At 50.2% G+C, this 13096-nt stretch overlaps 5 protein-coding genes across 5 annotated transcripts; 2 read left to right on the forward strand and 3 right to left on the reverse strand.

Moving 5' to 3' along the window:
- Window positions 1-166: 166 nt before the first annotated feature.
- On the reverse strand, window positions 167-2394 carry M430DRAFT_136203 (hypothetical protein). Its single transcript, XM_024862448.1, has 2 exons — window positions 2262-2394; window positions 167-2212 (listed from the first exon to the last, which is right to left on the reverse strand). The coding sequence occupies exon 2, from the start codon at window positions 2205-2207 to the stop codon at window positions 252-254; it is 1956 nt and encodes a 651-aa protein (XP_024723404.1). The 5' UTR covers window positions 2208-2212; window positions 2262-2394; the 3' UTR covers window positions 167-251.
- Window positions 2395-2576: 182 nt separating this feature from the next.
- Window positions 2577-4472, forward strand: M430DRAFT_136206 (hypothetical protein). The gene is made up of 2 exons (XM_024862449.1): window positions 2577-3017; window positions 3076-4472. Exons 1-2 carry the CDS (start codon window positions 2807-2809, stop codon window positions 4239-4241), a joined length of 1377 nt encoding a protein of 458 aa, XP_024723405.1. The 5' UTR covers window positions 2577-2806; the 3' UTR covers window positions 4242-4472.
- A 2139-nt stretch (window positions 4473-6611) lies between these two features.
- On the reverse strand, window positions 6612-7373 carry M430DRAFT_216402 (hypothetical protein). The gene has a single exon (XM_024864548.1). It carries the CDS (start codon window positions 7217-7219, stop codon window positions 6746-6748), a length of 474 nt encoding a protein of 157 aa, XP_024723406.1. The 5' UTR covers window positions 7220-7373; the 3' UTR covers window positions 6612-6745.
- Window positions 7354-10181, forward strand: M430DRAFT_117464 (hypothetical protein). Its single transcript, XM_024861670.1, has 4 exons — window positions 7354-8546; window positions 8603-9080; window positions 9128-9304; window positions 9374-10181. Exons 1-4 carry the CDS (start codon window positions 7527-7529, stop codon window positions 10042-10044), a joined length of 2346 nt encoding a protein of 781 aa, XP_024723407.1. The 5' UTR covers window positions 7354-7526; the 3' UTR covers window positions 10045-10181.
- A 1663-nt stretch (window positions 10182-11844) lies between these two features.
- M430DRAFT_136213 (hypothetical protein) lies at window positions 11845-12667 on the reverse strand. Its single transcript, XM_024862450.1, has 3 exons — window positions 12593-12667; window positions 12413-12500; window positions 11845-12348 (listed from the first exon to the last, which is right to left on the reverse strand). Exons 1-3 carry the CDS (start codon window positions 12630-12632, stop codon window positions 11910-11912), a joined length of 567 nt encoding a protein of 188 aa, XP_024723408.1. The 5' UTR covers window positions 12633-12667; the 3' UTR covers window positions 11845-11909.
- Between the last annotated feature and the right edge of the window lie 429 nt (window positions 12668-13096).

The following is a 13096-nucleotide window of genomic DNA, read 5'->3' on the forward strand; positions in this document are numbered from 1 at the left end:
ATCGCAGATATCCCTCCTACTCGTGCAATTCAAGAACTGGTGTTTGCTATAACGACACATTTCATGACGCGGGCAGTCTGGGAACTTTGAGACTTTTAGGATTGGATGGGAGTTGGAGACCGGTATTAATTTAAAAATGCTGCGCTTGGTGGTAATCTTAGAATTTCTATGTTACAGACATGATCTACATATATATAATGGAGTCATATATACCCTTCCCAATGAATCCCATACTCAAAAGAATGACTACCTTATCCTACAGGACCAACCAGAACCTTCCGTTTCAAAGACCTGCTCTTGACCTTACTAGGGCCATCTTCCATCTCCGTCCACGAGCCATCCGCGTTCCAGACACCCGCTTTTGTGTAGTCCCAACTCTGCGAGCCCTGCATATAAGCAAAACGGAAATATTCCGGCTCGTTAATCGCGAGGTCTTTCTTCCACTCAAATTTACTATCGCTTGTGAATCCTTCGTCTGTGTAGCCTCTGAACCTCTCGACGTCGTTCACCAGCACGCTGATGCCGTCGAAAGGCTCGGGCGGAGGAAGCCACGAGAAGGAGATCGTGGATACGTTTTGCCCCAGTGTTATGGTTGGGGGGAGTATCTTGGGTAGTTTTGAACCGTGCTGGGCGTCTCCTTGCAGTGCTGCTGGTGTTTGGAGCACGGAGTCGAACCCCCAGCGTGCAATCCCGTTAATGAAGAGACCAACCAAAATGCCTTGGTACAGGAGTACCGGCCGAGTTTGCATGCTCGTCCCTGGAAGTAGGAGTAGGGCTAGAATGTAATGATGGATGCGGAGACTGAGCCCTGGTAGGGTAAGGGACAGCAGAATTCCACCCAGGAATATTCCATAGATGCCGAGATATCGTATTAAGCGTCCCTCGCGGCGAAAGAAGAAAACCTGTTTGATTACGATGAGGGTCAGGAGTATGATTATGATGGCCAATGCCAATTTTGCGCCTGGCTGCTGCTCCAGATCATGCTTGTTCAAACGCTGAATTGGAAGCCACTCGAAGGTATAATTAGAAAGGGCACCAACCCAGCATGCGCCGAGCCATAGGATGGTCTTCTCGATTTGTGCGGTCAGCCCACTCAGAGCCCGACGAACGCCCATATATTCGTACATGACGAAAGCGCAAAATGCTGCGGGTAAGAACTTTCCTAAAATATTCGATATGAGTCCAGCCATAGAATCGTGGTTGGGTGGATCGGACGCAAGTCCAACATGGGCGAAAAGCCCAGTAAAAATGCTGAAGAAGAATACTCCAGGTGATGTGGTAAACAGTGATAACAAGATAGTAAATGTTAGCGAGACAAAGAGCAGTGGCCAGCGCGCATCCTTGGCTTTGCAAGTAGTCCCGGAGTGGAATGTAAAAGATGACGGGAAATTGGAGTCAAACCCAATGCTTTCAATGCCGTGCCTCTTGGAACTCTCGTAATTATGGTGTGCACCGACTAGAGAAACGACACCGCATCCTCCTTTGGTATTATCAATGATTCCGGCATGAATAGCAGATCCGCAGATAAAGGAGTCACTGCGATAGACTGGGGTCACATCATCGTCAGATGATGGGCCTCCAATTACCAATGGTCTATAATTGACTTCTTGTGTACCAACGGCATGTGGGTTCAGAACCTGGTGGCTGCGACAGTTCGCAGGACAGCGAAAGGCAAATCCACCTCCGTTGAAAGGCCGGCAATCGTTTCCATTCAACCCACATCTGTTTCCCGGAACCCAATAAGTATTTCCGCACCCAATATTTACTGGAACTCCCCATCCTTCAATCTCAGTGGCGATTGTACCCTGACGCATGACCATGGCGAAGGTGAATATCCAGCAAGAGTAGAACGCGATCAACAGTGTGATCCTATGCCTCCTCTTCGGGGCATATTTATCCAAAAGTCGAATAGGTGTTTCCTGAATGTGCGGAAACAGCGGCTTGATAGTATGGATATGAGGAGGATTTGGTCCCTTTGCCCACCTCACAGCTGCCTGACTAACCCGTCGGATTGGAATAGGTACCCATTTCATGAACGCGGGGGAGCGTTGGTCTTGTATGAACCGTGGGGTTGGAGGAGAAGTATCATCTGAGAGCGCATCCAAGGGAATTAGATGTGACGTCTGAGTGTACTCATCAATCGGATTGTCTGGGTGCTCATCTTCCCGGAGCTCGTACTCCCCAGCTTCTTCATTGCCACTGTCCATTGTGACTTGTTTGCGCGTCAGTATTATCCGGAGCTGCCGGCTGTTTGCACTCACCTCGAGTCGAACAACTCTATCTGTCTTGAAGTTTGGGTGAAAGAGAGGACCCCAAGCTAATCTGGGAAAAGGACCATTTCCACAGGCGTCGAAAGAGTGAAATAGAGAGAGTGTTGACTCGAGGTGTGGCGTGGAGAAGGTTTACTTGCAGTACTGATTACTGAAACGATTTGCTCCGGATAAGCGATAGTCGGATAGGCACATTTGCCCGGCGTCAAAGGGCCGATCCGGCCTAACCAAAATAAGATTAGCGTCTATGACAACCGTACCTAGACCTTACCTTTTCCGATCCGTGAACACCATCGCCATCGAGAATTTATATCCAGTTCCACGTGACAATATCAACCTCCACGCAGGACGAGACAGCGAAAGAGATGCGGATGATCAGCTTAATAACGAGTCTGTTTATATTGGCTATCCACGATAGCTTCTGAGGGTTGCTGGCCTGCAGATAAATCAGCACCTTTTATCGATTCCCCGTTACTTTCACCCAGTCCAGCCAGAACAGCCCAGTCGGCTGAGAAGTGCTTCTCCCCTGCTCCAGGATGGAGAAACCGGGGATTTTTGAGATTATTAGACCTGAAGATCCCAGCGTTCTTGGGCCAAGACTTGGCCAACTGACAGTCCAGGGAAGAAGCAAACTTGAGACTCCCAATTTCCTTGCTATCAGTTCCAGGGGGGTAGTCCCACATATGACACCAGATGTCATTGCTGCAAGCTCGCAGATTGGAGGGGTTCACATGGCATTGGAAGATTGTAAGCCGAGATCAAGGTTATGTGCCTATGTTCCTTTTCTAAACTGATCAAAATCCAGTTATAGAAAAATCTCCAAGCGGCACGCCGCCTATCATGAAAATTCCAGGAAATCCACTTCATACCTTCACTGCGATTCCTAACTCTATCATCACTCTCCTCGCGCCACGTCGCACTCCTGCCGTCACAGCTCCAAATGGTAATAGTGACACCGCCATTTCTGTCTTTACATCGACCGGATTCCAGGCTCTCTCAAACAAGTCTTATATCAGCTCCATTCAGACGCTTCGCCCTGATATCTCTATTGCACTCGCCGACTTGACTTATGGCCCTCTACCGGGGACCAAGAGAACCGTAAAAATGAGCGACAGGACCCAAGAATGGCTCTCTGATCTTCTCAGCGAGAATGGTCATGGAGGGGCAGTCTTCGCACCCATCCTTCCGATTGACTCTTTGAGTCAGTCAGAATATTTGGATTACCTAGCGGATGATCAGGCAGGTGAAATTTCTGGTCTGGCGTTTTACGATTCAAATCTCCTGCCTGATATTCCAGCCACAACTTCCCTTTCACGGCTACCTCATCTCTCGTTGGATGAACCTGCGTCCCCCCACCACATCCTACGCCAGATATCCTTGGGAATGGATATTTTTACTATCCCCTTCATTGGTCATGCAACAGATGCTGGAATTGCATTGACGTTTCGCTTCCCTCGTCCCTTACCCGACGATGCTGTCGCATCCAACGATACCGGAAGCAGTGTTGTCCCTCTGGGGATTGATATGTGGATACCCACCCATGCCACTTCGCTCCTACCGCTCAGCAATTCATGTACCTGTTATACCTGCACCTCGCACCATAGAGCATACATCCAGCACTTGCTCTCAGCCAAGGAAATGCTCGGTTGGGTACTGCTTCAGATTCATAATCATCATATCCTCTCCGAATTCTTCTCCTCCATCCGTGCAAGTATCAAAATGGGCACATTTGAGGCCGATGCGGAAGAGTTCGGGAGAATTTACGAGAGCGAGCTGCCCGAGAAGAGCGGAAAGGGCCCGAGGGTTAGAGGGTATCACTTCAAGAGTGAGGGGCCAGGAGAAGCGAAGAAGAACAAGGCTCCTTGGGGCAACCTGGGGAGTGATGACCAGAGTGCTGGAAGAGGCCTAGTTCCGGATGAAAATTCGACGGAGTTGCAGGAAAAGGGCTTTGCGGAGAAGGTGGAGGAGTAAGCCGCCAGGAGCATTTCTAGAATGAGCGTGATCACAATGCAGAACTACAGGAGTTGCTAGTCGGGTCATGATATCTCGAGTGCGGGTAAACATAGCGTCAGTCCATAGCGGAATACTTTCCCACCCACATTGACTATTTCGCCAGGTCTGGAAGTCTAGCCCTTTATCAGCTCAAGTTTCCCCGCTACACTTGATTTATCCAGCAGAGCAATTAACACAACAGTGATCCAGCAGTGAAAGTTTCTACTGGTGCATTAGCAACCCAACTATTCGTTTTCTCCTCTCCGTCTCTTCCTTTCTTTCTTCCACTTCCGCTCTGCTGATATTTCACCTCCATCAACTGAACGATTTCCATTCCCTCCCACAGCCCGTCTTCGTACTCGCAGCTGTAAAGCGGCTGTACTCACGTAACAGAGTTCTATTGGGAAAATCACGTGAGTAGTCAAGCAGGCTGAATGGGGGGACTTTCATTCAAGATTTTCATTGGGAAAACACTGAGCTGAAGGACAGTAGTGTATATCAAATAGGTGGGGTAAGGATAGATATAATGTCAGTGCCGGCCTTTAGCATTTGCAGTGAACCCGTTTGTGATATCAGCCCTATTGACTCGGACCAGCGCAGAGATGGACGAAACGAAGAAAAATTCTGCAAGATCCACCGTGCAAGTTGGATCTTGCTGTGCTTATTCTTGACAGCTGTGAAAAGGCAGAGATGGGATCAAGCACTTCTTGACATCAGCTTTGACAGCTCCCCCTGACTATAGAAGTTGGTTGCCTTGCGAGTTCAGGATAGATGGAAACTACATTGGGCTCCGGATAGAAGTACTATCAGAAATTCAAAGTTTAGAGATGTCTGGCCCAGGACCAGTGGATGATGGTGCCCGCTTGACTAGACTGCTGAGGGATTACCTTTCCGGTACATAAGGTAGGTACCGGTACTTGTGTGGAGACAGAGCACCGTAACAGTTTGGCTTGGAAGTACTCGATCGAATCAATTCATGCACTGGAATATACCCACTATAAAAAGACTACCCTCCTCGTTCCCAAAGGGCTGGGATCGTTGTAACTCAAATGCAAGCAGGCCGATCTCGAGCTTCTGTGCCGGATCTTACGGAGGCCTTTGATGCGGCCGCTTGCAGTTGTCATTAAACCTCAATGGCTGTAGGAGTTGAAAGAAAAAAACAAAACTCTCGGCGAGCTCTTCATGGACTTCGGCGAGCTGTTATTGGAGCGGGCATGTTTATATTACCATCTTCTCGGGAGGTTGATTACCCCTTTCGGTTACGGCTTACGACGGGTAGAGCCCTGGCCCAGTGTATATAACGACGACCGCCCAGACGACGCTTTTCTGATTCTTGCAACGTCTCTCTGTGTGCTATTATTCTTGCTTCCTCGTTGTATATGTATAGCGCTCCAACCGGGACCTCGACCTTCTCCGCATTCTTTGACTTGGCATCTATGGTACGGTGCTTGGCAACGTCGGCTGTGGCGCTCTCGCAGCGCCGGAAAAGTAAGGCGGCCTGAGAAGCCCATCCATATGCCAAGTCCAGTCCTTTTCCACTGTCAGTCAATCTGCACTTCCGCACAGCATCGCCGTCGTGAATGCGACTGGCTCTTTGATATCAAGGGAAAATGATGGCGACGCAAAGCGCGGGTTGGTTGCTCTGCTCTCAAATCACCTTCCTGCTTGGGACTGGTCTTGAGGTCTCCCAGCAACTGACACCGTAGGGAGAGTGTACAGATAGACGCTTATCGCCCCCATGCACCGCTCGACATACTCTGTGATAGTTCTGTACGTACAGACTACAGTACGACGCAGGGAGCAGGGAGCTTACTTTCCCCAAGTCCACCAACCATCGTCGAATGCTGCGACCCTGGAGCTGCCCACGAGCCAGTCTATCCCACTCCCCCGGGGGGATCAGCAATCCCGGACTGCCCCACCGTCAGCCGAGAGGAATTATCATCTCGCTCGCAGAGCAAAGCAAATCGACTGACTGCGATGCGGCCAGAGCGACGAGGCGGGGTCCTAAATCCTGACTACGGAGTGCTGCTGTTGAATCTGGACCGTCGAGACGCTCGAGACTCGAGATGTCTCCCTGGCGAATCTGTCAAAGAGCCTCCGAGCGGCGTGCCCTCAGCGGTGGGGGGCCAGGGGGGTTATCACTGCGGGCATCTCTCCAGATCCAGCATTCAACAGGCGCATTTCGAGGCATTCATGGACCCTCGTCTGGCTTAGGACCTGCTTACCCCGTACTACACTACTGTGCTATCCTTCTGGAAGAATGGAATCGTCGACGTTGGCCCCGGAAACGGCCGTCTAGACTCTCTTCGATTTATTGCCTTATCCAACGCGATAGTGGGCTTATCCAACGCGATATCTAAACACCTTCCTACTCCAGGTAAGAAAAGAAGAATGTGGTCTTTTGCCGACAGAGCAGACCTGCACCACGCTCCGAGACAAAGGAACCTGGCAGCCTTCGATATCCTCTGCTTTCCGCTGCTTCCTCAGCTCTTCCCAAGAACTGATTCATGTCGCCACCAGATCGCTGTATGATGCCAAGCACTCGACCCCCCCGCCCCCCGCAAGGGCGAACAACCACAGGCTAACGGTAATCCCGGCCCTCCTACTGAAACCTGAAAGGAAGCCGGGATTTTTGAAAGCTTGTCCCAGCCACGGATCAAGTACCAGGTACCTACACTGCACTTAACTAGTCTCACGGTCCAGCCCTTCATTTGCTCGACGTTCACTACCAATAGACTACGCGGCAATAATACTACTAGGCCTGCTGTAGCACTACCATAGTAAGAATGTGCCGCCACCTTCTTCTTGTATGGTGCAACTGTTGGATTTAAGCAATTCGCTTTGGAGCTGGGTGCTTCAAGCTGCCTCTTCCAGCTACTTCGGCCGCTCCGTCCCGCCTCCTCCTTGATTTCTCTTTCCTGGTCACACATCTCGAGTCCTGTGTTGTACCATACCATGATACGAACTGCTACTCCTGTACATGGTACTACATACAATCCTGCAGTGGTCGGCTAGTGGCCCTTATCTTACCACCCCCCCTTCCTAATCTTTCCTTTCCCAACGCATGGGTTGGCCGATAAGCGTCGGCTGAGCTCCAGGGGTACGGCATCACCAATCGGGCTCAGATCCCGCGAAAGCAGGACAGGTGCCCGCCGATGCATTTCCTTATATGTTCTTATATAAAACTCTGGGTTCCCGTTGGAACTCCTTTTTCCTCTACTGACCTTCTCCGCCCGTTCTCTTCCTGCGTAGAACATCGGCGCCATGGCAGAAATAGTTCAGGTGGACTCGGAGGCAAACTCACGGGATGAGAAAATCAGCACCTTCAGAGAGAAAGACCCTGAGGCCTACGCGGAGAAGGTTTCAACCGAATCGGGGGTAAACGAGGATGACAGCATCGATGAAGCGATTGGAGACATCACCGACGATATCGTCCTCGATAGCGCCTTGCAGCTGGTCACCAAAACGCTCGATGTCACCGATGACCCAAACTTGAGCCCCTACACCTTCCGTGCCTTCTTTCTGGGTATGGGACTCGCCTGCTTCGGAGCAGTCATTGCTGAGATCTTTTACTTCAAGCCGCAGACTATCCTGGTGAACGCCATCTTCTTGGAAATCATCGCCTTCGTCCTTGGTGAAGCAACGACTTATATACCTCGATGGGGCCCGATCGGCCGGTTCCTTAACCCGGGCGACTTCAACGTCAAGGAGCATGTCTTCATTACGATCATGGCCTCTTCCGCCGCGGTTTGCGCTCTTGGTACGGAGCAATTGGCTGTCCAGTCATTGTACTACAATGAAACGCCAAACGCTGGGTCTGCAATCTTCATGCTCTTGTCTTCCCAGATGCTTGGGTACGGTTTCCTCGGCGTGATGAGAAAGCTCTTTGTCTACCCGACGAAGATGTTGTGGCCCCTCCAGCTGCCCCTGGCGTCTCTCTTCCAATCCCTCCACCTCAACAAGGCGCTAGCAAAGAAGCGCCTTAGGGTCTTCTGGTGGGTTTGCTTGTTCGTCATCTGCTGGGAGATGATCCCCCAGTACATCTTCCCGTTGACCGCTGGAATCTCGATCTTCTGCCTTGCAGGCCAACACAACGAGGCATTCACCTATCTCTTCGGAGGAGCAAACGGTGATGAGGGACTTGGATTTCTGAGTTGGTGCATGGACTGGCAGTATGTGGGCACAGATTCTCTCGTTCTGCCGCTCAACACCCTGTTCAACCAGTTCATTGGATATATCATTTGCATTGGCCTTACTACTGGGATCTACTGGGGAAATCTCTGGGTGAGTTACCATCTCGCACCCCTCTCTCAAACTGAACTGTGAAGCTAACAAGCCAGAACGCGAAAACCTTCCCCTTCATGGGTCAGGTCCTGTTCAGAGCGAACGGCTCTGAGTACAACCAAACTGAAATTCTTGGCCCGGATAACCGAGTTGATGAGGAGCTACTTGATGCCTACGGACTACCATGGTTCTCAACCTCGAATGCCATGTCTCTTCTTGTCTTGAATATTGGCATTACTGCAGCTATTGTCCATATCATCTGCTGGCACTGGAAGGACATCCGATCTATTTTTGTCTGGATCAAGCCATCTGCATTGAAGGCTCACTACTATGAAGCGAAAGCTGATGGAAGATACAAGTTCTGGGCAAAGAGCACCTACGTCGAGAAATTCCCCGGTACTGAAGGCGACCCTCATTTTGCCGGCATGAGACGTTACAAGGAGGCTCCAACCTGGTGGTACTTCTTCGTCCTCGTTGCTTCCCTCGTAATTGGTCTCATTTGTACTTATCAACAGAAGACCGGTCTCCCATGGTGTAAGTATCCGCCATTATTGAAGTAAGGCCAAGGCTAACATACACAGGGGCGTTCCTGATCGCCTGTCTTATTTCCTTCTTGCTTCTTGCATTCTACGCTCCTCTCTACGCTATCACTGGCTTTTTCTACCAGCCCGTTTCAGCCGTGCAGATGATTGGCGGCTTCATGGTTCAGGGCCGTCCAGTTGCGAACATGATGTTTACATTATACGCATCCAACTCCTGTACGTACATCGTCAAACCATCCTCTCTGAAACGGTTATGAGTGAAAGAATACTGACCCCCTTGCTTAGTGGTTCAGGCATTATATATGCTTGGGGATCTGAAACTCTCTCAATACACCAAACTTGCACCACGAGCCTGCTTCACTGCCCAAATGATCGGCACCATCGTCGGAGCAATTCTCAACTGGGTCATGATGAACTCAATCGTCAAGAACCAGCGTGAAGTCCTCCTCAGTGTTGAGGGAACCAACATTTGGTCCGGCCAGAACGTGCAATCCTACAACGCTCAAGCCGTTGCCTGGGGTGGTGTCGGCAACAAGATCTTCGGCGCCGGCGGTACCTACGTCATGGTGCCCATCGGCCTGGCAATCGGGCTCGTCGCCCCTATTCCATTCTGGCTGGCGCACAAGTACTTCCCCAAGTTGCGCCTCAACGAGATCAACACGTCCATCATTGCGACTTGGTCTGGCTGGCTCTCCGTCGGAATCAACTCCTCCCTCCTCCCCTACTTCCTTTGGGGCCTCTTTTCCCAGGCCTACCTGCGTCGTAAGCGCGCAGTGCTGTTCGCCAAGTGGAACATGATCGTCACCGCCGCCATTGGTGGCGGGGTTCAAATCATCGTTTTCGTCCTTACCTTTGCCGTCTTTGGTGGGAGTGGTGAAGCTCACCAGTTCCCGCTCTGGTGGGGGAATAATATCGAGGGGAATGTGGATAGGTGCAAGTACATGAACGGTAGTTAGATCTCAGTTCCATATTGGCGGGATCGTGCGGCGCTCGGGTATGTAGACTGCTGCGTCTTTGTATTGCATAGTCAGGTCCTTTTGTCTTCTAGCTGGCTATGAACATATATTATGAATACATTTGGTCTTCCACCGTGTTCAGACTGCATGTTGCTCTTTACTGTGGATCATCCTGCAGTTCAAATACACCCCTCACATTCCCCTTCATCAACCACTGCCATCACATTTCTCGACAACAACACACAAATTAACAAAATGCCGCACGCATCATCCCTTCCACAAACATAGACAACATCTTCCATTTCTGATTCCTAGAAAGGTAGTAGGAAGGGTAGCTGTCCAGGCGTGACCCCCCATTTTTTCCCCCCCTTCCCCCCCCTTTCTTCTATTCATCATATAGTTATGTGTTCTCTTCATCAGATTAGGATTAGTTAATTGGGTATACACACCATTCTGATATCGGCATGACATATATATGTATTGTATTGTATGTACTCTATCTACCAGATTTACAGGTGTGAGTAGATATGGGGAGGATGAAGAGGATTGGGCTGGCTTCTTATCTAAGGGAGTAAGAGGATCGGGTAGGAAATAAGGTACGATATGATATACTTTGATTCTCAGCCTCTTATCAGATCTGTAGATTGAATGAGAGGTAAAGCAGGATGGTGCAGGTCAGGTGATGTTGATATTGATGTTGATGTTGATCAATCCTGAGAAGTAAACATTGTGGTGTGATGTGATGGCTTCAAGGACTAACTGACCTCCGGATAATACCTCCTGAAAAGTATTGTAGATAGGATATCTATATCAGATTTATTATATGCTACACCTAATATAATAATAGGATGAATAAAAGGAGAGGGCGTAGTCCTCAAAAATTTCCCAAAGCCCCCCCCCCCCAAAAAAAGTTCCCCAATTCACTATTTCACCCACCACACACACCGCCCTCCATCCATCCATCCCCAGCCTTATATGTCAAAATAAAGAAAATCCACCTTGAGCAGGCCCACCACCTGGTGTAGTGGGCCTGCTCCCGGCTGCAGGATCAACGGGTCCACGGTTTAATGAGGCTACTCAGACCGGAGAGGCCCGTGACTGCAAAACGACGACGACGAGCGACAAAGGATGTAGGCAATTGACAGCGGGCCGAACCTTTTTTTGCTGCTTTGGTTTTTTTATTTTTTTCTCCTTCTCTGTTTTTTGGATTTATTTGGGGGAGTTGGGGGTGGGGGGGGGGAGAGAGAGAGTGTGTTTTGGGAACTTTTCTTTGGGGGAGGGGAGCGATGGGAGGAGGGTTTTTGAGAACATGATGAGGAGGGAGTGAATTCAGAGCGTGAAGCTTTAATATTTCATGTCTGTTATTGTCCACGCGTTCCTCTGTTCTCGAGAGGGGAGATAAGGTAAGGCTAGAGAACTTCTTCTGCCTTGTTTAATATATATATCAGATATGCTGGAGCCTTGGCCTCGCTATTTGGAGAAGAATGCTAGATATCTAAACACTCTTATTAAGGAGGAGCCGCGAACTGGATCACTTCCAGGGCTCAATTGTCTTTGACTGATGCTATCTGGCAGGTAATATGGAGTGCATCAGCTTGATAGAGCATGTGTATTGGGGTATGTTGAGACAATATTGATCTTGTGAACTGACTGGACAGACTCCCGAGCCAAGGCCATCGAATAAACAATCAATGGAGTAATCAGAACAGGTATTTTGATCACTTTGGAGCAGCACTACTGAGATGGCAATCAGCCTACTATTGACACAGTACTGCAATTGTTACAACTGAATCGCAATTTCTATCTTCACACGAATTCCCCCACCCATTCCATTCGATCTCCCTTCACCCCGCGAACATCACCCTTTAGTAGAGGGCCAAAGCAAGCGCACTCGAAACACTCAGACCCACGACCGCCCATCCGGTCTTGATTACAGCATCGTTCTTGAAAGCCTTGCCCAAATCCCAAACCAAATGTCTCACTCCGTTAATGCTGTGAAATGTGAAAGGGAACGCCACAGCGAACTTCGTCAGCACCTTAAGAGCCACGGGCCAAGAGGCAAACGCAGCCGCCATGCTGGCAGAATCTAGGTGCCAGCCGAAGAGCGGAGACACAAGGTACGCAGATCCAAAGATGTAGAAGCCGCCAGACAGGACGGAGCCAGTGATACGGTTCAGGCCGGACAGAATCCAGGGGATCTGAGGCTTGTAGATGGCGAGATGGGGGGAGGTAGGACGGTGCTTGCGTTGCTCGACGAGAATCTGGTAGGAGGATTCGGGGGTCATCTTCTGGGTGGCCACAGGTCTGTTTTTTTTCCCGTCAGCTCGCACGCTCAACCCATTGGTGGTGCCAGAGGGGAGGGACCAACCGGGTCTGGATCGAGGCTCCAATTGCCGCGGGAGCAAAGCTCTTCTTCATGGCATATTGGGCGATCATGGAGGGCTGGCCGGCAGCAACTGCACACAGCGTTAGCTATAAGCGTTGACGCAACCGCAGCGGGCGGGGGTGTTTTCCCACTGCCACTGCAGAGGGAGGGAAGGGCACATACGCCGGCGCAGCGATTGTTGGGTGGCTCTTTGCGCAAGCATCTTGATTCTGGTGATGTTCCTTTGGAGCGTCGCCAAACACAATTGAAGATGTCGACGAGACGAGAATCGGATGCTGTCGTCGATAATACGGAATGTATCGGCTGGTAGCGTCTCCCTCGGCAATTACCCGCCGCCCAATCACATGGCTCCTGTTTCAAAGAGCTCGGGTTACGTAATCGTGCTGTATTTGGTGTGGCGCGCATGTGATCAAAGGCACGTGACCTTCACGCGACTGCTGGTATATCCGAAAATCCTCGCTCCAAACTTTTCTTCTCCTCAACATGAGCATCTACCCATCACGCTGCTGGATCTCCAAAGTGGCACGCGAAGGTGAAATGGCCCGCTGGTAGCGTTATGCTATCAACACGGCCGTATACATGTTCTGAGAAAGAAGGATCTGTCGTTAATCTCGACCTCGAGGATTCCATCTCGTGGTCGTTTCATTTTATGATCTACACCTCTAC

This window comes from Amorphotheca resinae (genome assembly GCF_003019875.1).
Source record: "Amorphotheca resinae ATCC 22711 unplaced genomic scaffold M430scaffold_3, whole genome shotgun sequence".
In the NCBI taxonomy this organism is placed as follows: Eukaryota; Fungi; Ascomycota; class Leotiomycetes; order Helotiales; family Amorphothecaceae; genus Amorphotheca; species Amorphotheca resinae.